This window comes from Equus przewalskii, chromosome 14 (genome assembly GCF_037783145.1).
Source record: "Equus przewalskii isolate Varuska chromosome 14, EquPr2, whole genome shotgun sequence".
Classification (NCBI taxonomy): Eukaryota; Metazoa; Chordata; class Mammalia; order Perissodactyla; family Equidae; genus Equus; species Equus przewalskii.
The window spans coordinates 60,255,443-60,279,024 of record NC_091844.1 but is presented as its reverse complement, the minus strand read 5'-3'; the positions used below and the strand labels follow the sequence as shown (position 1 = coordinate 60,279,024).

At 35.6% G+C, this 23,582-nt stretch overlaps 1 protein-coding gene across 2 annotated transcripts in view; it reads right to left on the bottom strand.

Annotated features, from left to right (window-relative positions):
- Positions 1-23,582, bottom strand: part of STRN (striatin) — a 98,363-nt gene that overhangs the window by 41,581 nt on the left and 33,200 nt on the right. The window contains exons 2-3 of one of the 2 annotated variants that reach the window (XM_070574084.1): positions 15,284-15,387; positions 7,828-7,901 (exon numbers count right to left, since the gene is read on the bottom strand). In XM_070574084.1, the coding sequence (XP_070430185.1) occupies positions 7,828-7,901; positions 15,284-15,387 (178 nt within the window). The remainder of the gene's footprint in view (positions 1-7,827; positions 7,902-15,283; positions 15,388-23,582) is intronic. The other variant, XM_070574083.1, reaches the window with a different exon arrangement.

Sequence of the window (23,582 nt, the reverse complement as noted above, 5' to 3'; positions counted from 1 at the left end):
AGTGGTTAAGTCCGCACAATCTGCTTTGGTGGCCCAGGGTTTCACCAGTTTAGATCCTGGGCATGCACATGGCACCGCTCATCAAACCAGGCTGAGGTGGCATCCCACATGCCACAACTAGAAGAACCCACAACTAAAAAATATACAACTATGTTAACAGGGGGCTTTGGGGGGAAAAAGGAAAAAATTTTAAAAATTAAAAAAAAAGAAAAGAAAATGTAAAACTGCACTGTAAGGTATACCTTGTTTTAGGACAAGGTAAAATCTGTTTTTAAGTCTAATTTCCATAACAAAACTCTAATATAAATTCCTTATTGCTACTGGATCCCACTGACAGTAGCAGAACTAAAATAAAGACACTTCCCCAATATTTAGGTAGTCTGAGAATTTTCCTCCAGGACAAAGACCTGTCCAAATCAAGTCACACACCAAGAGCCCAAAGTACTATGAAGCATCACATCAGAATTAGAACAAAATACCCAAGAATGACGGTATAAAAAAAAAAAAAAAAAAAGGAAAAAAAAAAAGCCAGTTTGGTAAAGAGTAGATAGATAAGATAATCTGAACTCAAATCTATTTCCTTTATCAGTTATTAAATGAAAATCTCATGTATCCTTGTTAAGACATTCTTTGAATGAAAACCTCTAAGCCTTGTAAATCTTAAATTCATCATTTGGTAGAAGCTGAAACCTTTCAAGAAGGTGGTAAAATAAAAAACGCCTTCTCTATGATAAGTCTGGACTAAAGAATTTCCACACTACACTATGGCTCAACTTTAAAAATACAAAAAAGTTCACACTTTCCATCAGCCCTTATCAAACTGTAAGAAACTGCGATCTTTATAGTTTACAGTGTCAAGTGGAGATATGAGAGAGACTGGGGAAAATTTGTTTTATGATATTTAAGCATTTACTGTATTCTAGATGCTGTGTTAAAAACATACACATTATCCCTGTTAATCTTTACAACCTCAAAAGATAGGTGTTATTTTTTTTTTAGACAGGGCTGACAGCTTTTTTCCCCCCAAAGTATGCACTTTTTTTTTTTTGGGTGAGGAAGATTGGCCTGAGCCATCTGGCAATCTGTTGCCAATCTTCCTCTTTTTTTTCCCCCCAAAGTCCCAGTACATAGCTGTATATCCTAGTTGTAGGTCATTCTACTTCTTCTATGTGGGAGGCTGCCACAGCATGGCTTGATGAATGGTGCATAGGTCCGCACCCAGGAGCCAAACTGGCAAACCCTGGGCCGCTGAATTGGAGTGCGTGAACTTAACCATTTGGCCACGGTGCTGGCGCCAAGATAGGTGTTATTACCATCCCCATTTTAAAGATGAGAAAGATGAGTTTTACAGGGTAATTGTAAGGTTTCTAAGTTAGCAATACAGTTGTAAATGTTCAAATCACGTCTGTTTGACTTCACAGCTCATCTATTTTCCTCCACATGCTATCACTGCAATGAGGAGAAATCAGAGAAATATACAAATAAAAATAAGAATTAGATTTTGCATTTTCATTTTTCTCCTAAAATAACTAGGCCAAGCTCTGTGACATACCAAAGAAACAGCAGTAGAGTTGATGGGGGGAAAGAAGGGTTTTTAAGTTAACTCAAAAAGGATGACTACTTTGGGACGACTTCAAAGAGGATATACTTAAAAAAAAACAAGGTAAAAACAGTATCCCAATACTAAGGAAAAACAATACATTTTGTTTCCACTGACCCACAAATTCAGGAATTGTGTATATAACGCAGTATGTTCCAATATATCCCGTTCTCAAGTCAAGTGAGTAACCTTTACTTGGCAAGAAAGAACATTACACTGGCATTTCAAAATACAAAAAATTTTAGATGTGAAAGAACTTTTGAGGCCATCTAATTTCCCATCAAAATATGCCTAAATCCTTTCTATATCATCCTCAGATATACTCAACTGCCTTTGCCTACTTTGGCAGCTAGTGATGTCACCAAAGTACAGTACATCCATTCAATGGAATACTACTCAACAAGGAATGAACTACTGATACACACCAACATGTGTAAATCTTCAATGCATTATGTTAAGTGAGAGAAGCTAGAATCAAAAGGCTACATTCTGTATAATTCTGGAATTCATATGACTTTCTGGAAAAGGCACACCATCAGAACAGAAAAGAGATTAGTGGTTGCCAGGGGATTAGACTGGGGAGGGAAGGACTGACTGCAAAGGGTAGTAGTAACAAGACTCTGTGCGTCTGTGAAAACACTAAAAAGGTGAATTTTAGTGTATGTAAATTATACCTTAATAAAAAACGTTAAGCCAAATCAAGCAAGAGTGCATCCTCACCCTCTTAAAAAAAAAAAAGTGTATTCTTATACAGGGATAAAATCTGACTCCTTGGGTAACATCTGACTTTAAAAAAAGCCTGAGGTTAAAAAAGAAAAAGAGCTGTTGCACATGTGAACTTGATTTTCCCCACACTTCCTTATCCAGGCTAAAGGCACAGTGAGTAGTTATCAACTATCAGATTCATTCTTACCTTATCAAGTTCAAAAAGTGACATTATACAAAAGTCAGAATTTTAAAGTGGATAAAAGCTGAATTTCTTGGTAATATTAAAAGTATTTGACTGGCACTTCCAGTCAAGTTGAAATAATAGGGACCCAATTTATCCTCCTGCTTGAAACAGCTATAAAACAAAAATAACAAAACAAAAACAAAAACAAAACAGATGATGGAAGTTAAGACACTGGGCATCAGGCAACAGAGGACAGTGATCCTTGAGAGGAGAGATGCGAACAGGTGAGCCCTGTGACCGTTCCAGCTTACTGCCAAAGGAATGATGAGCACCAGAAATATATACTTTTTATATTATTTAAATCTCTTTAAAAGAGAATTAACTGTTGAAACAAAAATAACGTAGTGCGTGGTTTGTAATATACATAGAAGTAAAATATATGAAAACAACTACACAAAGACAGAGAGGAGAGATGGAAGTACACTGTTTAAAGTTCTCATACTATACATGAAGTGGTATCTGTCACTTAAAGACAGACTATAATAAGTTAAAAATGTATACTATAAATCTTAAAGCAAGCACTAAAATAACAAAGAGTTATAGCTAATAAGTCAGCAAAAGAGATAAAAATGGAATCATAAGAAACACTAGAGTAATCCAAAAGAAACCTGAAAAAGGAAAAGTACAGATTGAACAAATAGAAAACAAATAGCAAAGGTAAGTAGCTCTAATTATATCAATAATCACATTAAAAATAAATGCTAGCCTACACATCTCAATTAAAAGGCAGAAGTCATTTTGCATAAAAATATTCTATTTTTAATAAGTATCTGGCTTCTAATATTAAACAGGACAAACTCAAATATGGAAGATAAACAGATTTTAACATAACTCGAATTAATATCCTCTTAAAGCAGAAATGTGAAAGTTTGGAAGTGGAACAAAACAGAAAAAAAAGTCAAAGGGAAAACTAGTTTTTTGTGAAAAATGTTCCAGAAACCGTCTGGATTATCAGTTTTAGGAAAAATACAGTAAACAGATAAAAGAACAAAGAATGGAAAAATCCCTGCTTCTTAAGGTTTACCCTATTTGGATACACCACCTTCTACCCTCTCCTAGTCACTGTCCTTATCACTGTCATCTAGAAATCCCTTGATAATCAGGTTCACATGCTTCCTCTGCAAGCAAACTTTCACATCATCTTGAGTGAAGTTAATATTCATGTGGGTGATCCACTTCAGCCTCTCCACAACCACCACCCTCTGTAGCTGTCATACTTAGATCTTGTCATTATGAAGAACTGTCACAGACGCAAACTCACTCTCTGAGCATATCCTTCCAGCTCAATACTTCCAGTTCCCTAGTTCTTTGATTTAACTGGGACCTTAAATCAGGGGCTGGCAAATTACAGCCTGCAGGTCAAGTCCAGCCTGCCACACTCATTCATTTATGTATTATGGCTGCTTTCATGTTATGAGGGCTGAGTTGAGTAGCTGCAAGAGACAACATGTGGCCTACAAAGCCCAAACATTACTATCTGGCCCTTTATAGGAAAAGTTTGCTCACCTGCTCTACACCATAGCCTATCCCCTTACTTTTAGCCATTAGTCTCTTTTTGTGTTCACTTCCTTCTCTGTCTAGTTTTAGTTCATGGTCTATCACTTCAACCATTCTTTGCTAGCGCTCTCAATTTTCTTGTCTTCTATATAAACTCATGATCACACACCTCAACTGGACCCTCAGCTTTTCTCAATCCTACTATTTCCTAGTCCTCCTGTTCATTATTTGAAACCTTCTCTACTTTCTTAAACCTGAGGCCCTCTAAGCAGATAAACCCGTCTCATACATAAAGCGATCTCATATTAAATACCCACCACCAAACTGAAGCCCATCACCTAACTTCCTATATTCTCTATTGGTAACAATAAAAGACATGCTCCTCCTGCCATTCTCTAGCTAAGTTTAGAAGCCAATCCCTATCACTTCTTCTGATACCTTCCTATTTTGAGCATCTCTGCTCTCTCCCTTGTATTTGCTCCTCCTCTAAGAACACATCACACACACAATCTCACACACACACATCCACACTTCCTTGACCCATGTGTCCTTTCAGCTACGGCCCTCTAATCCTTCTCCTTCACCTTCACAACCTAAGCTTCCTGAAAGTTGACTGCACTTAGTCTTCATTTTCCACTCACGTCCATGTATCACCTCTCTCCTAGAACTGCTCACGATAAAGTTCTCAGTGACCTGTTTGTCACTAAATCTTAGAGTCACTCTTCAGCCCTCTGGGTATCAATCAATAGGACTGAAGGGTCCTACCTTCTAGAAAATCCTTCTTCTCTTGGTTTCCTCCTACCATTAAGATAATCCTTATCAGTTTTCTTTTCAGGTTTCTATTCTTCTAACAGTTTTTTAAACGTTGTCATTCCTCAGGGTTCCATTTTAGGTCCTCTCCCATTCTGCATAAGGTCCCTGGGTGAGCTGTTCCACTCCAAGGGCTTTAAGCATCAGCAGTACTATATGCTGATGTCTCTCAAATCTACATATCAAACCCATACATCCAACTGTCTACCAGCCATCTTCATTTTAACGTCTAACAAATAAATCCAAAAAGTGAAACCACCATTTCTTAAACTTACTTCTGGTGCGGGTTTTTACTAAAAGTATGAGAGTCATCTTTGATTCTCCCTTTTTTTTTCATCCCCTACACCCAAACAAGAACTAATCTCTGCAGATTTTACTTCCTACATAATTCCTGAACAAACCCGCTTCCCCTCAACTCCACTACCAGCACCCTTGTCACGGTAGCCTTCCTCCTCTGCCCAGGTGGCTGTAAGAGTCCTCTAACCAGTCTCCCCCTCTCCAACTCTGCTCCTTTCTAACCCATCTTCCACACCAGTCAGTGTGATCTAAGAGCACATCCAATCACAAGAGACCTAATTAAGATCTTTCAAATGCCTTCTCATAACTACTAGGATAGAATGTGAACTCCTTAATATATTTTACAAGACCCTTATATCATATTTTGCCATTCCCTCCTCCCTCCACCCCCCACTAACTCCCTAGCTGTATCTACAAACACTCCTTCCCTCCCTACCACTACTATCCAGTTATTTCGTTTCTCAAATGTACCATACTCCTACCTCAGAGACTTTACCACCAGTACTCTGCCTCTGCCACCTCTCATGCAACAAAAATTTAGTCAGTCCACTCACCCTGGCTACTTTTTACTTGTCCTTCAGATGTCAACTTTAAACATCACTTCCAGTTAAGAAGCCTTCGTTGACCACTTAAGATTAGATTTGGTTCCCCTGCTACTATGCTCCATAACACCTATTACACTTCCCCATTACACAGGTCATTTTACCGTAATCCACCTTTTCCTTATCTTCCCTGTAAAAATCCAAGAGGGCACTGTTATCTTATTCACAGAATTTGGTGCGGGGTATGACAAGCACTACATATTTTATATTTGTCAGATGAATGGGTAGTTTGAATGATCGATAGAATGATGTTAGGTACTAACTAGGTACTGTATACTAAGAAAATAAACCTTGGAGTTAGGAATTATTTCCAGAATTTTTCCCATTTTATAGGTAAGGAACGGAGCAACTTCAGAGAGATTAAGTATTATCACAGGTATTTAAAGTGTCAGGACAGAGTCAAACATCTGATTTCAAAGCCCAAACTTTTTCTACTGAGCCACATTGTTTACTTATAAACAGTTTGTATATATTCCAACCAGGCCTTTCAACTCCTAAATTGATATCCAAACATTAGGAAACAAACTTTTCTACGTAAAAGTACTGATTAAAATCACTCCTTTGGGGGCCGGCCTCGCAGCCGAGTGGTTAAGTTCGCGTGCTCTGCTTCGGCAGTCTGCTTGGGCACAGACATAGCACCGCTCATCATGCCACGTTGAGGCGGTATCCCACATGCCACAACTAGAAGGACCCACAGCTAAAATATGCAACTATGTACTGGGGGGTTTTGGGGAGAAAAAGTAATAAAAAAAAAAATCACTCCTTTGACTCAGACAACATACTTCTAAGATAGTCTTTAACGAATAGCCTAGATTTAAAAAAAAAAAACAATTTTTTTAATTTAAGTACCTCTCAAGTCAAAAGAAGAGACACCAAAATAAAAAATAATACAAAACAAAAAGGAAAAAGAATATTCCAGTGATCAACTGTTATTGCTCGAAGTCTCAAGGATTCAATATTCAGCTGTGGAAATGTGTTAATAAAATTATTATACTGAACTGAACTATAAAAATGGTAGCACATTCAGAATTTACTTTGTAAAGTTCTTTCATACATTGTCAAATATAGAAGCAGTGTGGTAAAATGGGAAAAATATGAATTTTGGAGTCAGACAGACTTGAGTTCAGACTCGTATTCCCATCACTTAACAGTTGTGTGACCTTGGGCAAGCTTTTTCACTTCTTTGAGTTTAAATTTCATACAGATAAAATGAGAATAATATTATCTTTATTGAATGAACGATTTTAAGAGTTAAAGTTAATATACATAGAGCCTCAGTACAGACAGGTATTTCAGTAAGTGACATAAACAACAGTTGTTATTTTTCAGATATTTGATCCAGGAATTTAATCTGAAATTATGTCAAAAACACAGTCATCTGAAACACGGCAATAACTTTTGAACAACTTTTCTTACTGTTCCCTTACACCTCCTAATAAGTCAGTTATATCTGTATTCCTTAATATCTTTACAAGCACTATTTTTGTATTGTTTGGTGGGGTGAAGAGGAAGGCAGGAGAAGGAAAAAGGAGAAATAACACGAAAAGATAATAAATGTTTCAGCTGTTAAAAGATATTCTGGTTACAGAACCTCCTGTGAGTAGGAAAATCCAAAATAATTTTACACCTGAAGCTGAGGGGTTAGGGTCAAGGGATGAGGAAGACCCCTGTACTTGAAGAAGAAATCTCTTACCTCCAAGTTCCTATTCTCTCTCTCAGGATTTCAAGGGCAGGATGTACTTTGTACTGCACATCTCAAAGTTCCCATTAATACTGGGGAGACCCAGCAAGACACGGCTATGTTGGTGCATGTTACCCCATGAATTCTGATCCTTCCAGTAAGTGAAGAACATAAGCAGAAAATGGGGAACTAAACGGGGAAGAGGGAAAAGGAAGGAAGGTGGTGGAAAATGATCTAAATGACACTAAACGGTTAGTGCCAAAAGACAAGTAGCTCAGAAAAACAATTAATATGCCAATAATTAGAAATTAATAGTTATAAATAGTGTTGCTACAACCTACTAGTATTAACTTTTCATTCACTTAAACTTCCTTTAAAATTAGCTTACCAGAATCATAGCTTGGAGGCTTCATATCTCCCTGATTCAATTCTGTCCCATATTTCAACTTGTGGTATTTGGCTCTAACAAAGAAATGAGAAAATACAAACAGTCTTAAAACATATTTAAATGAACTTGAAGATATGTAATAGGAGTAGTCATCAGTATGCAGTAGTCCTGGCTAACTTTCAAAGGCTCATAGCCTTCCACAGTGTAATACAAAAAGCGCTTGCCATTATTATTTTGTTGTTGTTATACCACCAAGTGCCATTATAACAAATAAAGAAGTAACACTGGGAATCATAAATCTTTCTGTAATTACAAATGAACCATAAAACATTCTAGTTCATGTAGTATTCAAATCTTCTTGATGATTATCAGAGTACAATTCTACTATCAAAAGCAGTAGATAAGTTTGTTTGTTTGTTTGTTTTGGTTTTGGTTGTTTGTTTTTAGGAAGATTAGCCCTGAGCTAACTACTGCCAATCCTCTTCTTTTTGCTGAGCAAGACCGGCCCTGAGCTAACATCCATGCCTATCTTCCTCCACTTTATACGTGGGACACCTACCACAACATGGCTTTTGCCAAGCGGTGCCATGTCCGCACCCGGGATCACAAACCGGCGAACCCCGGGCCACCAAGAAGCAGAACATGCGAACTTAACCGCTGCGCCACCGGGCCAGCCCCAGTAGATAAGTTTGGATTGTGAAATAAACTTGTAAAAGACTAACCTTTCTCAAAATTGAGTTTTTATAAAGAAAAGTCATCTATAATACTCTGTGCTTTGTCAAGCTTTACAATTTGCCAAGTATGCATTACAGTGAACAATCCAAGGGAGGAAGGGGGAGCCAGCCCAAATCATCCAAAGACATTCTAGTAGGAATGAATAATTTTTTTAACAGTCAAAGTATCCTTTGCCTTTTCAGGAAGAACTCAGGAAGAAGTGTGAACAGAAATTCTTGTCTATCTTCTTTTAAAGCTAAATGAATGTTATTATTTCTGGTTAAACTGATTTAACCATCTGAGACCGGAAAAATAATCCAGATAAGGTAAAAATTTGAAAGGTTAACTAAAAATGGCGATACTTACTTAATTTTGACTTGTTTGCTTCCCTGAAATATTGAGGCCATTTATAACAAATATTTGATGTAATAAGGGATAATAACAACAATAATAATAATTTTAAAAACCAAAGTAATAAAGTAATAAAAAAGGAATGAAAGAGTAACGCAGCCAAATTTGAAAGTTATTTTTTCTTTATAAAAAACTGAGCACTTACCATAAAGTTTTTATATTTCAAGAAAACTATAAACGAAATGAAAATTATTTGCTCAAATGCATAAAGTACTGGAATTCTTCACATTATTTGGCATTAATTATGCAGATGCAACAGAAAAATTAACATTTTATATAGAGGGGAATCTTAAGAAAATATGAAAATTATAGATAGCTGATATTCTATTCCTTAAGGCAGGTGGTAGGTACACGAGTATTCTTTGTATTAGTCTTTATATGTTTTGCACCTATATGAAATGTTTTGTAATAATACATACCCACTAAAAAGAAAAAAGAATATTTATGTGCTAATATGGATTGGTTGCTAAGCTTAAGTAAAAAAACAAGGTACAAAATACAATGTACATATGTGTTTATATATATATATATATATACACACACACACACACACGTGTTATATATATTTCATATGCATAGAATATTTCTGGAAGCATACATGATACATACGACATCAGTTAATAAGATTTCCTTTGGGAAGGGAAATCAGTGAACTGATTCACAAGGGAGACAATTTTGTGTTATTTGGTTAATTAACCATATGTGTATATTTCTATTTTTTAAAAAAAACTTTTAGTACATATTTTTGTTCCAAATTATCTAGAACATCTTTTTCTCTACTCCCAATGCTTCTCTTAATCACAAAGATTTCATCACCAAACTAAACGTTTCCTGGTCTATTTCAATGTATTTATAATAATGTTGATTATTAGAAGCTAAGATTTATAGCCATTAACTTGACTTAGAGTTACCAGAAAGCAAACAAGGTTCTTAATGTAATTGTCAATCTTCATATTTTTCAGAAACATACTTCATCTACCATGAGATAAAGTAACAATACCTCTTAGAAGTCAAAACAACAATTCAAAGTAACTAGCCTGAGGACAGAATAAAAGTAGCAATAAAATTTTATGAAATTAATTTATATGTTTTTGTTGTATATATATTTATTATATATGTATATACAAAGAAAAACATTTTCAAACAAAATACTGCACTACAGTGCATTCTAGTGGTCTTAGGAAAAACTGCAACAGAGCTTACAAAAAAGGGAATAGAAAATATTCTATATAATATATGTAACAAAAATAACAGCACTCTATGAACTAACATTTCATTACAAATTAGACAAAGACAGAACAAATGAAGAACTGCTGTGTTTACCACAAGCTGTGTTCCTCTAAACTACAGGCTCCCTACTGAATTGTCAAATTCTCTGAAAAATAATTTACTCACAGAACCTTTCTCAACTTGGTAACACTGTTTTTGAAGTCAATATGCTAAAATACCTTCTCACTCATATTGTTTCCCATTGTTTTAACACTTCATCTCACTGTGTTACCAATCCTCTTATTCCCTAATCTTTTTCTGTCTAAATCTGACTGCAAATTAAATAAAAGATCTCATGTCTAAGAACTCTATGTTTAATATATAGCTAGGCCTCCCAGTTGGCCTTTACTGGATAAAACAGCATAAAAATGATATAAATATTATAATACATTAAAGAAGTCTCATTATAGCCTTGTTTCAAACTCTATTATTATATATAATGCACTAGGAATATAACATAGCATACCAATCACATTTTAAATGGTGATGCTAAAAATATGATTAAATCCAATGAACTGTTATTGAATTCTTATGACATGCCAAATACTACACCAGCTGCTGAGAATAACCTGCAGCTTGTAGTCAGTTAAGGGTGGAGGCAAGGAGATGCCTGAGAGAGAGAAATGTAAATAACTACAGCATACCGTGATGAGAGCTATGAGTTATATCAAATGTTATAGGAATTCAGATAAGGAATTATCTAATTCCGTCAAATGTGGTGTCAAACAGGGCTAGCAAAAAGAAGGTAGCAATAGATTTTAGCTAAACCTCAAAAAACCAGGAGTTTTCCAATCAGACACATGGAATGATGAAGAGGGTATTTCTCTCAAAAGGAACATCTTAAAGGTGGGAAAAAAATACACAGTGGGTCAAAAAACAGCTAAGTGTGTGTGTGTAGGCTAGAAAAGTTCTTGGATGTAAAAGGTTTTAATAAGAAGAACTTTGAAATTAGCTAGATATTTTCAAGCAGGGACATAACACCTGTGGTTTAGAAAATGAATACTATGGACTACTATGGAGGTGCAGGACGAATTAGAACATGGAGATACTAGAGGCAGGAGGACAGCTGGAGTTTTACAGTGGTACAGATAAAAGAGAAATGGGGAAAAATAAATGTTTCAGAATTGTATTTTATATAGTATTTCAGGTTCTTGAGTATAGAAGCTCCTGAATAAATCTTAGATTACACATTGTGCATTCTTGAAAAATTACATGTACATTTGCTCATTTTGTAAATTTTATCACACTTTAAGGAATGCTTTGATAAATCCATTGCTAGGTGATTAATCCTTCTGTAATGTTAAAGATTCAGTTTTACTTAATTTTGGATCTTCTTACGTGGGACTACCTAGAAAATCTGTAACAGCAATTCAAAATCATGATCCTTACGTAGGTGTTTACAAGTTAAATGACAAGACATCTGGAATCCGCTCTAAAATAGGTCAAGATGAAGCAAGACTGACGAAGTCTTGGAGATGGATATAAAAGATATTAGTCTCTCTAAGTTTATGTTTCAAATTTTCCTCAACAAAAAATTTTCTTAAATTGGCTTAGGGCATTAGAAAAATAACTTCAGGGGCCGGCCCTGTGGCTGAGTGGTTAAGTTCACATGCTCTGCTTGAGCAGCCAGGGTTTCGCCAGTTCAGATCCTGGGCACAGACCTAGCACCGCTCATCAAGCCACGCACAGCAGAACTAGAGGATCTACAACTAGAACATACAATTGTGCACCAGGGCGCTCTGGGGAGAAGAAGAAGAAGAAAAAGGTTTGGCAACAGACGTTAGCTCAGGGCCAATTTTAAAAAAAAAAAAAGAAAGAATTTCAGAATCAAAAGAATTGAAATATTCCAGAGCTCTGAAATTTTTTAAAAATTCCTGGCATTAAGGCATTAGAAAAATAATTCCAGAGTGATATGTTTAAGAGTTCTAATCCACAAAGAAATGCCTTTTTATTCCTTAATTTATTACACTTCAATAGTGCCATTACATCAGGAATAATCAAATCATTTCATGAACTTCAAAACATACAAAATCAGGGACTGTTTTCCAGGAGAATCTTATTAGTGAAAAAGAAATCTTCCCTAGACCCAGCCAATTCTTTATCTCTTCTGTTCTCCAAAGTCAAACTACTTGAAAAAATAAGTGACTATATCTGTCTCCACTTTATCTATCCTTCTCACTCTTCAATCCCCTGTGATCTGGTTTATGTTCCTGCTACCTCACTGAAGCTGTCTGGCAAGAATACCAGCAAGCTCCCAACTGGCAAATCCAAGTGACTATTTTCAGTATACAACTTACTCGGAGTCTGTTTGGCACCTGCAATAGTCAAACTCCCACCTTCTTTAGCTTGTTTCCAAGACACTGCTCCCTCCTTCCTTCTCCAATATTCCTTTGTTGGCTCTTCTTCCTCTGCCTTTTCTTCAAACGTCTCCATTTCCTATGGCTCCTGCTAGTCTCTCTCCTCTTCCCACAATACTTGTTCTGCTTGTTTCAATTACTCCTATAACTTTAAACACAATATTCATGATTCCCAGGCATACATCTCTAGTCATGAGTCCCATATACCTGCTTTTCAACTCTTCTTTAATTCATTACTAACTTCCAAAACTCTTACTCAAGTCAGAAACCTGGGAATCGTTCTTGAGTTATCTTTCTTTTTCATCCCCTATACCCAATCATATCCAAATTTTATAAATTCTTTCTATTTAAAATGTTTCACAGCTGATGCCTCTATTAACAGATCTTTTCAAGCCATCCCCCATATTGAAGTCAGTGTGGTCTTTCTAAAATCTATTTCACACTACTCCATGTGTAAAACCTTTCAACTGTGTGACAATTAAATGCAATATGTATTCCTAGACTAGATAGTGGACCAGGAAAAAAAATACTATAAAGATCATAATTGGGAGATTTGCTGGGAAAAAACTGCTATAGAGATCATCATTGGGCTATATTAGACAATAGAACTGTATCAACATTAAATTTCTTTAACTCGATAATGAGCTCTAATTATATAAGGGAATGTCCTTGCTCTTAGAAGATAAACACTGAGGTATTTAGGAGTGAAGGGGTATAATGTCTGCAACTAAGCGGCAAATGATTCAGGAAGAAAACAATATGCTATAGAGAACGAGTATGATAAAAGTAAATACAGCAAAACGTCAACTGGTGAATCTGGGTAAAGGGTATATATAGTTTTGCAACTTTGGTTAGTCTGAGATTATTTTAGAATAAAAAATTTCTTTAAACTTTCAATATTCTCTATTATATGTAAGACAAGTTTGAACTCCTTAGTTAGGCTCTCCATGATCTGGCTCTTGCCCACCTCTACCATTATCACTTATCAAATCAAAACTAACGTCCTACCCTCCATACACAGTGATTACAAATTTCTGAACACATCAAACTGCTTTGTTCCATGTCAAACATATCCTGTCTATTTTCTGAACCCTGCCTATCTGGCAAACACCTTATTTTTACAATGCTGTTCAAGTCTCATCTCCTCTAATTACACCCTCCTTTCTACTTCCACCTTCCAGATCCAAATAACCACTCCCTTCTTTGTGATCCCACTGCTCCCTGTAAAGACTTCTCATAGCACCTATCATACCGCACTGCACTTCTGTGGTTTACAAGTCTGTTTCCTGCTACTCTGAGCCCTCAAGGACAAGGACATATGTTTATACTTAGCTCCAGCAGAGTGCTTAAGTTGGATGGATAGAATAAATATGTTAAATGAGAAGGGATACACACATACATACACACATGCACGCACACACACACGCAATATCCCTGGTTACTTTAGTATTTGTATATTTTAATTCTTCTGTCTTACAAGATAATAAGATGTACTGGTAAAGAGTACAGGCTTCAGAATCAGACAGACCCAAGGGATGTGAACCACAGCTCTACTATAACTCTGCAACTCTACCCCAAGTTATTTAGTTTTTAAGCCTCAGGGCCAAGTACACAGCAGTTAATACATAGTTGCCATTATTAATGTTATTACTCTCTCTGTTTGATTATGCCTATAACACAGATTGCTCAAAGTCTCATGTAATTCCCAAGTCACATACTTTAAAAGTGATTTTTCTCCCATCTCCCCAATACAGCTTTCAATCAATCTCTCAAGGAATGAAAAGAACCACCTATTTTTCACTGAGAGGTCAACTTGTTTTCAATCCCTTGTGTCATTTAAAGATCCCACATGAAAGTGAATACAAGTCTTAATAAAGTTTTATCTATTTCCTGATATTCATGAATATCGTCTGCTAAATATTATTTTACAGTAGTCTTGCAAACAGCCCATTCATCAACTTCAAAAAGATGAGAAAAGCATGCGATCAAAAAGGAAGCAAAACAGAGAATTTTAGTATCACCTATCAACTACTCAATTACCTAAAACAAAGAACTGCCTCACATTCCTGACAAAAAAAATCTGAAGACCATCTGTTAAAGTAAATAAACCTAATTCATATGAAAACTTCCAAAACTCTCATCTCTGAACTATTGTCCTTTACTTGTGACTCAAGTGTAGTTACTTGAGTATCTTAGACAGAAGCAAAATAGAAAGGTAAGATTTACTTCTAGAGAGGTATGAATAGCTGATAGCAAAGTAACAAAATACCAAAACAGTCTACAAAAAGATTTGCAACATAGCCTGCCACAGCAGTTTTTCCCCAAAGAAAATACATCGAATTGATTGACACTAGATGATAAAAAAGGCAGTGAGCATTAGAGAAATTTCTTTTACAACCCAAAAACTATTTCAATTCCATAAACAAATGGATATTGATAGTTCAGGGAGCACAGAAGTTTCTTATGCAAGGACAAGGCACGGGAAACAAACGTTGCTAAATTTTTTTAAATCACATAAATCACTTTACTAATCATTATTAAACATTCATAACATAATTAACACATGACAACGATTTGTAAATGTTTATTACAGATATTTCCTAAATTCAAAAGTATACAGCATTAAATTTGGATTTGTTTTAGGAATGACAGAAAAATTATTCCAACATTCAAGAGAACACTATCACCTATTTTACTGAAATTACCTTTCCTGTTTAAGAGCATACTCCAGCATTTTGATCCTCCTCACAAGATCCTTCTTCAAATTTTCTTGACCTTTCCTTTCCCCCTGAAGGAAGGCAATCTGGGCCTGACAAGGCAAAAGAAAGACGAAAATCAGTTTAGACCAAATAAATTTTTTTAAACTTAGTTTAAGAAAGAACCTTTGGAAGATAGAACAATTAGATGTAAAAATATTTCCTTCACATATCTGTCACAAAGTATGTAAGTATACAGAAAGGCACTGACTGCAAGGGAAAAAGAAAGCTTCACAATTTTTTTTTTTTAAAGGACATCCACATGCATTTCAGACTAGGGATGTTAAACTGTGCAGTCCATGTCCTCTAACAGTCTACAGTCTAAAACAACCAATAGAGGGACTGGCCCGGTGGCACAGTGGTTAAGCACACATGTTCCGCTTCGGTGGCCTGGGGTTCACAGGTTCAGATCCCGGGTGTGGACAAGGCGCTGCTTGACAAGCCATTCTGTGGTAGGCGTCCCACATGTAAAGTGGAGGAAGATGGGCACGGATGTTAGCTCAGGGCCAGCCTTCCTCAGCGAAAAGAGGAGGATTGGTGGCAGATGTTAGCTCAGGGCTAATCTTCCTCAAAAAATAAAACAACCAATATAAATGCAGACATATGCAAAGAGTACAGTAAAGTTTGCTCAAGTGATTGCCTTTGAAGGCATTGAGAGGGTTTTTCTTTCACAAAGCAAAGATGGGGAAGGGAGGGAAGTGAAATCAAGAGTTCTTACAATACCCACGCAAAAGAAGAGTACTCAGAGCTTCACCATTTATTTATTTTTATGACGGATTCCTCGTCTTGAAAGACTTTAACCTGGACCTCCTCTACAAACAATAAATAGCTGCCTTTTCAGAATTCCCACCTTTCACCCCATCCCATATTAGGAGATTGACACGCAGAACAAAAGAAAGCGAAAGCTAGAAAAAGGAAAGTCAGAGACGATGGCCCTTCTTAGTTTCCTGCCCTCTCCAAAGAATTACAAAGAACACGACCCCTACTTTTTAATGAAACAAGTGGTAATATTCTTGTCTTTAGTAAACAGAGGGGCTAGGAAAAAACAGCTCTCTAGAATAATTAGAAAGACATTATCGTCCAAGAATTCAAACTATGTTGCAAACACTAATTTGGTAAAAGTAACTCATAACACCACTAAGAATAGGGCAGGAGGTCTATTCAAGGGCCCGCAACGATACCGATTTTCACTATTCTCACACGCTTTCCCCTCCGATTTCTACTATACTAACCTAGATAACAGCATTATTTATATTTCCACAGTGCTTTCCACTTAGGTAAGCAAGAATTTACATTTAATGACCTTATCATATCCCTAAGAAACTGTGGATTGTCCAACTAAGTAAGGTTTAGTGAGTGAGCCCTTAAACTTATTTCTACTTAGTTTGAATGATGCTCATTTCTATTTTTTTAGTACAATGATGAACATCCAACTCACCGAGTTTCTTAAGACTTTCAAGATGTAGGTACTGTTACGTTTTTTGTTTTCATTTCAATGAACTCTTAAGACTTAGGTTGCAATTAAAAGAAAGATAATTTTTATCTTATTGAAATAATTAAACACAACATAAAAACAATTCAATTGTATTCACAGAGGAAAAGACATCAAGTATCTATGATATCTACACTTGATCATAAAACCTTTTGAAATTATATATTCTATAATGAGATCGTTATTTTATATAAGCAGAATAATAATACATGCATTTAAAGACGACAAAAACGAAAGTCTTGTGCAAAGGATATGACGACCCAACTTATTAGGCCAAATAATGCTTTGGCATAGAATTCTATACACTCTTCAGAAAGGCTTTACTAAAAATAACAATCTAATCAGTATAATCATATAAACCAAAGTAATAATATCATCAATTATCAATTGGTTCCTCTCTATAACCTTTGGCTAGTTTTTTATTTCTGCCACCATCATTGATCCTGAATGATTCTGCACCTTCAGACTATAATACTCCAAAGTCTTTACTGTTACTGATTCACCAACCCACCAACTACTCATTATGTTCCCAGTACACCTGCTTCCCCATCCTCCTATCAATTCACAATTGGATTAGTTAAATATTTAATAAAAATAAAAGAACCAGAACCGATAAAACAGAAAGATTACAAAGAAGATGGAGGTGCCTGGGAAAGGCAAACAGAAAGGAGTAATAGAAATATCTGTGATATTCCTTGGTGATCACAGAATACCTCTGTGACATTTCTGCCAAAGATGCATAGCCTGAAATCCATGATAAGGAAACATCAGGCAAATTCAAGTTGAGGAACATGTACATTAACTTTCTTATAATCTCCAAAAGTGTCAGTTCATAAAAGTCAAGGAAAGACTGTTTCAGTCTTTAGTCTCTTGAAGGAGAGTAAAAAGACATGAAAACCAAATGTAATGCATGATTCTGGACTGGATTTGGCTATAAAAGGACATTACTGGGACAATTGGTGAAACATGAATGGGGATTAGATGTTAGTAAAACATCAGTGTTAATTTGCTGATTTTGATGGCTATATGTAGTTATATAGGATAGTACTTGTTTATAGGAAATAAACATTCAAGTATTTGGTGGGAGGCAATGGGCCATCAGGTTGGCTGGCAACTTGCCCTCAAATGGTTCAGGAAAAAACTTCTCTGTACTGCCCTTGCAGCTTTTCTGCCAATATAAGATTTTTTTAAAATATTTTTTTGTTTTGAAACAAACACTATACCAACTTCCTTAATGTAAGATACAAACAATTCAATTCAAAGCCAGCATTATGTGTAAAGGAGAAACTCTGGAAACACTGACAATCAGGAACAAAACAAGGATGCCCATTTTTCAGCACAAATATTTAACACTGTTCTGGAGATGGTGGCCAATGTCAACAGTCAAGAAAGAAATAACTTTAAAACTAGGAAAGGAGAAATAAAATTATTATTATCTGCAAATGATATGAGTGGATACCTGGAAAATCCAAGAAAATAGACTATAAACTATTACAAACAATAGAGGAATTTTAGTAAAGTAGTTGCATATTAAAATAGTAAATTGGGGGACCGGCCCCGTCGCTGAGTGGTTAAGTTTGCACGCTCTGTTGCGGCGGTCCAGGGTTTTGCCAGTTCGGATCCTGGGCGTGGACATGGCACCACTCGTCAGGCCACGTTGACGCAGCGTCCCACATGCCACAACTAGAAGGACCTGCAACTAAGATATATAACTATGTACTGGAGGGACTGGGGAGATAAAGCAGGAAAAAAAAAAAAAAGATTGGCAACAATAGTTAGCTCAGGTGCCAATCTTAAAAAAAAAAACAACTAAACTGAAAACCATGGGCTTCTATAAAAACAATCAGATAATATAATGAAAGAAAACAATTCCATATATAATAATAACAAAATGAAAATACAATTAGAAAAAACTTTACAAGAGAAAAATAAGACCTATGCAAAGAAGATTTTAAATGCTACTAAGGAGCACAAAAAAAAATGACTTGAACAAATGAGAAGTAAAACCATGTTCTTAAAAAAGAAGACTCCAGGGGCTGGCCCTGTGGCTGAGTGGTTAAGTTCCCGCACTCCGCTTTGGTGGCCCAGGGTTTCACCGGTTTGGATCCTTGGCGTGGACGTGGCACTGCTCAGCAAGTCATGCTGAGGCAGCATCCCACATGCCACAACTAGAAGGACCCACAACTAAAAATACACAACTGTGTACCAGGGTGCTTTGGGGAGAAAAAGGAAAAATTTTAAAAAATCTAAAAAAAAAAAAAAAAAAAAAGACTCCACATTACAATGATTTTATTTCTCCCTAAATTAATCTTTAAAATTATGCAAGCCCAACTAAATTACCAACACGGTGTTTTTTAAACACATGATGCATGATTCTAAAGTACACATGGAAAAATAAGCAAGAACAAATTATTTAAAAGTCCTAAAAAATTTTCAAACATTATCATTCCATAGTCATTTAAAAAGTGGTACTGATGCATGAACAGACCGAGCTATGGTAGATACAATTCAAAAACAAACCCAAATCCACAGAGGAATTTAGTATAAGCTAAAGGTGACACTGCACATCATTGGGGAAAATGTAGATTATTCAATAAATGTTGATGGGCAGCCATCTGGAAAATATTTCTCACATCAAAACAAATGCCAAATGGATAAAAAAATTTTAAAGGAAGCACAAAAATATTAGAAGAAAAGGTAGGATTTGATTTTGTTTTAATAATCTCAGGGTTTGGCATGCCTTTCTGAGAATATGACAAAACCCAAAGCCATAAAAGACTAATAAATTTCACCTCAAAAAGCAAAATGTTTACATACAGCAATAAAGAAGTTACTGAAAAACTATGAGAAATAGGACATTTCTTTTTTGACATATGTCAAAACAAAAACAGGACAAGCAGTCATATCACAAATCACGAGAGTTTGCTTTTCTCAGTATATTAAGAGGACTTACAAATTAACAAGAAAAAAAACAAGAACTCAATAGAAAAACATTCAAAGGACACGTTGATAGAGAGGAAATACAAAAGACTCAAATATATTAAAAAGATGCTCAATCTCACAGGAGAGAGAAATGCCAATTAAAATTAGAATCAGATTTCCCCTTTTCCGCCAGACTAATAAATAATAAAGGTCAATAATTTAAAATATAATATGTTGAGAAAAAGGCATTTGTATGCTAGCTTTGGTAGTATAAAGCATTTTCATCACTACGGGGGACAATATCTATCAACTTTGTAAATACATACACCCTTTACCCAGCAATTCTAATTCTAGATTCTTATCCTTCAAATGTATTTACAGATGTGTGAAATGATATACTGAAAAAATACAGATAAGAATGTATGGACAATCCAAATGTCCATCTACAGGGAACTGGTTAAATAAATTATGAACATAATTGGAAGAAAATTAGGTCCTGAACTAAGACTTATAAGAACAGAGGAAGAAAGAATCAATCTCAATTTTTTTCCCCTCTGGAAAACTTTACTTAGTTAGAAACAAAAGGTCTTAGAACATACGTTCTTACAGAAGGAATCTAATTTGTTTTGTAAAAACAACCTGAATCTAAAACATAGCAACTGGTATATAAATCCTTACCTTTTCAAAATAAAGATTAAATGCCAGGTAAAGATTCTCCTAATATGGCAGGATACTGTTGTCTGAATTGGGTTATTTAATTAAAAAGGAGGGGGACAAGGAGAGACAGAAGGGACAGAAGAAAGGAGAAAAGAAAGAGGAGAAGGAAAGTGGGATACATTTATATGAAGGGATACTAAAAAGAAGCCAGTTCTAAATATATTCATATTGAATGATATCCAAGATAGATTAAATGAAAAAAAGCAAGACACAGAACAATACATGTAGTTTGCAACCACTGGTTTTCTTAAAAAAAAGAAAAAAAAAAAGGTAAATATATCATTATGCTTCTATGTGTAGGTAACATGTCTGGAATGATTTACAAGCATGTAATTAGTGTAAATGTCTCCAGACAAAGTAACTGGGTGGTTGGGAGGGAGAGAAACGAGTTAAACCTTCCTTTAAATGTATACTTTTCCATGTACCATTAAGTTACTATTTGACTACTTTTTAACTCTGTCTGCACTAATGTCACCTCAAAGTTCTCAGAGTGTACTCTCCTAAACTTTCCAAAATTCTAGGAACAAAAGTGAGATTAAGACATGCAATTGAAATCTTAGGAAAAAATTGGAAAAACTAAAGAAATTCAATCTGATCAAGCAGATATGGTATGAAAATAGCTTTCAAGTGTCACAAATTATATATTTTTAAAAATCATAAGTCATCATACTTTCATTTATCTGTACAAGTAAATTTTGAAAGGAAAACTTTGGAATTACCTTCAAGGAAAATGAATGTTAAAATTTCCATGATGCTTTATAAGTTTTTTACATTATGTATCTAAAATCAGGCCTTCCAGTTCCTAACCATTGGAAATAAAAAAGATAAAAACAACTGTAACTGTATATTTTATGATCTACATGGTAAACGGGAAATTTATTTTGTATTATTTTCAATTCTAACTTGTCAAAAGGATATCTATATAAGGAATATAAATCTGCTGTACCTAAGCAGGTTTATCTGCACACACAGGAATATCTAACAAACTTTTAAGCGTACCATTTAACGTATTGAAACCATTTAAACTATCCTGTACTCTAAAATTAAACAGGGTTAAAATTCAAAACTGAAATCACTGAAAAGTATATTCAAAAACAAAAATACAGAAAATACTAGTTTGGGTTGGATACTTTTCAGTTGTTTCTTGATCATCTGCTATAGGAGGAAAAGAGCACTCAGTTTTACAAAAATCTAAAGTTCAAAAAAACTTGACTAATATAAGGTTCTCACTTTCAATTTCAATTTCAAACAAACTCACAAATAAAAGAAATACGTGAAAAGTAAAAGTTAATAATACGGTTTACTTAAGCTAAGGAATATCATACAACCAAGTTTCAATAATCTGCTTTATGCTTACTGCCTTCTTTTATAAACTACACCTATTCTCTCTAAAAAGCTTTAGATTACATTATCCCCTTAAATCTAGGCTGCCAGTTGGTTTTCTCTGGCACACAATCATTGCCTCTAGCTAGCCCTCTCTCCTAAAGACAGCATCACCACTTGGTGACATCAAACTTTAGCATCAGAATCACCTAGGGGACTTGTTGAAACAGATTGCTTGGGCCAGCTCCATCCTCAGTTTCTGAGTCAATAGGTCTGGCACTGGGCCTGAGAATTTGCATTTCTAACAAGTACCCAGGTGATGTTAATGCTACTATTCTGGGACAACACTTGGAGAATCACTGACCTACACCATCTGTGACACAGTTAGAAGGCCAAAAATAAAGCAAATAGGCTGCTAAAGAGCAAGGAACAGAGCTGTCCCAGAACCCCAGCTCTTTACTCCACAGAAGTACGAAGTCTTATATAGGCCCTCAAGCTGACAGACAAGTATACACTAGTTTTTTTTGAATCTCTTCCAAATTCCTTATTTATGACTGTATTTTTAGCAATCTCCTGAGAAGAAAATAAAATCGACTGCTTTTCATTCAGTTCAATCATGTCTTTTGGGAATACCTACTACCCCTCACAGTCCAAACTGCTGTAAAGGAGAATATATGAAAGACAATAAAACCAAGTTCCTTCTCACAATGCACTTCCAGTTTAGTGAGGGTACAAGACCAGAACACATATGTATATAAAAAAGCTAAGAGGAGACAGTGAGGCCTCCTTATAAATGAGGATTTGAGTTGTAAATGTCAAACATTCACATCTATTCATTTAACAATATTAACTGAGCACCTACTTTGTACCAAGCACAGTTATTGACCCTAGGCCTGAAGTAGAGACAAAACAAATAAAATAGAGCTCACAGTCCAGTGGATGATATGTGTATGCTGAATAAAACATATGTGGACTGGGGCTGGCCCCTTGGCCGAGTGGTTAAGTTCGCGGGCTCCGCTGCAGGCGGCCCAGTGTTTCATTGGTTCGAATCCTGGGCGCGGACATGGCACTGCTCGTCAGACCACGCTGAGGCAGCGTCCCACATGCCACAACTAGAAGGACCCACAACGAAGAATATACAACTATGTACCAGGGGGCTTTGGGGAGAAAAAGGAAAAAAACAAAATCTTAAAAAAAGAAAAATACGTGGACCAGTAGCATATGTTATATGGAACTAGAACCAGAAACACAGTTACAGGCAAAAGCAGTGAATATAAAAATAAACATAAAATACAGTGGGATGCCTACTTAACTCTGGAGTCAAGTACAGAACTGATGCTCAACTCAAAAACTGTATTTTAATCTGGTATTAACTCCATAGTTAGCTTTACCTTTTAACAAACGAGTGAGTTTCCCGAAATTTTTCTCATAAACTTTCTGTGCCATTATTTTTAGTTATTTATCTAACATTCCTTTCCAAAAGAGATGAATTTCTTTTAGATGACACATTATGTCAGAAATGCTATAAGAGATGGTGGTGTATTCTTTCACAAAGCAATCCATCCATCCCTAAATGTATGATTACAAGTATAGATTGTCCTACACAAGAAACCCTCCACTGCCCATATTCGCATTTAAAGCACTAAATTAATTACAAACACGTTATCAGCTTACGGCAGCATATAAACAAGTGTATGTCAATAGGTTTCTTGAGTCTTCGTGTAAGTTCCCCCTGGCCCCAACCAGCCAATTCCCACAGCACATCCTCCTACCTATCAAATCTTTACAAATGTT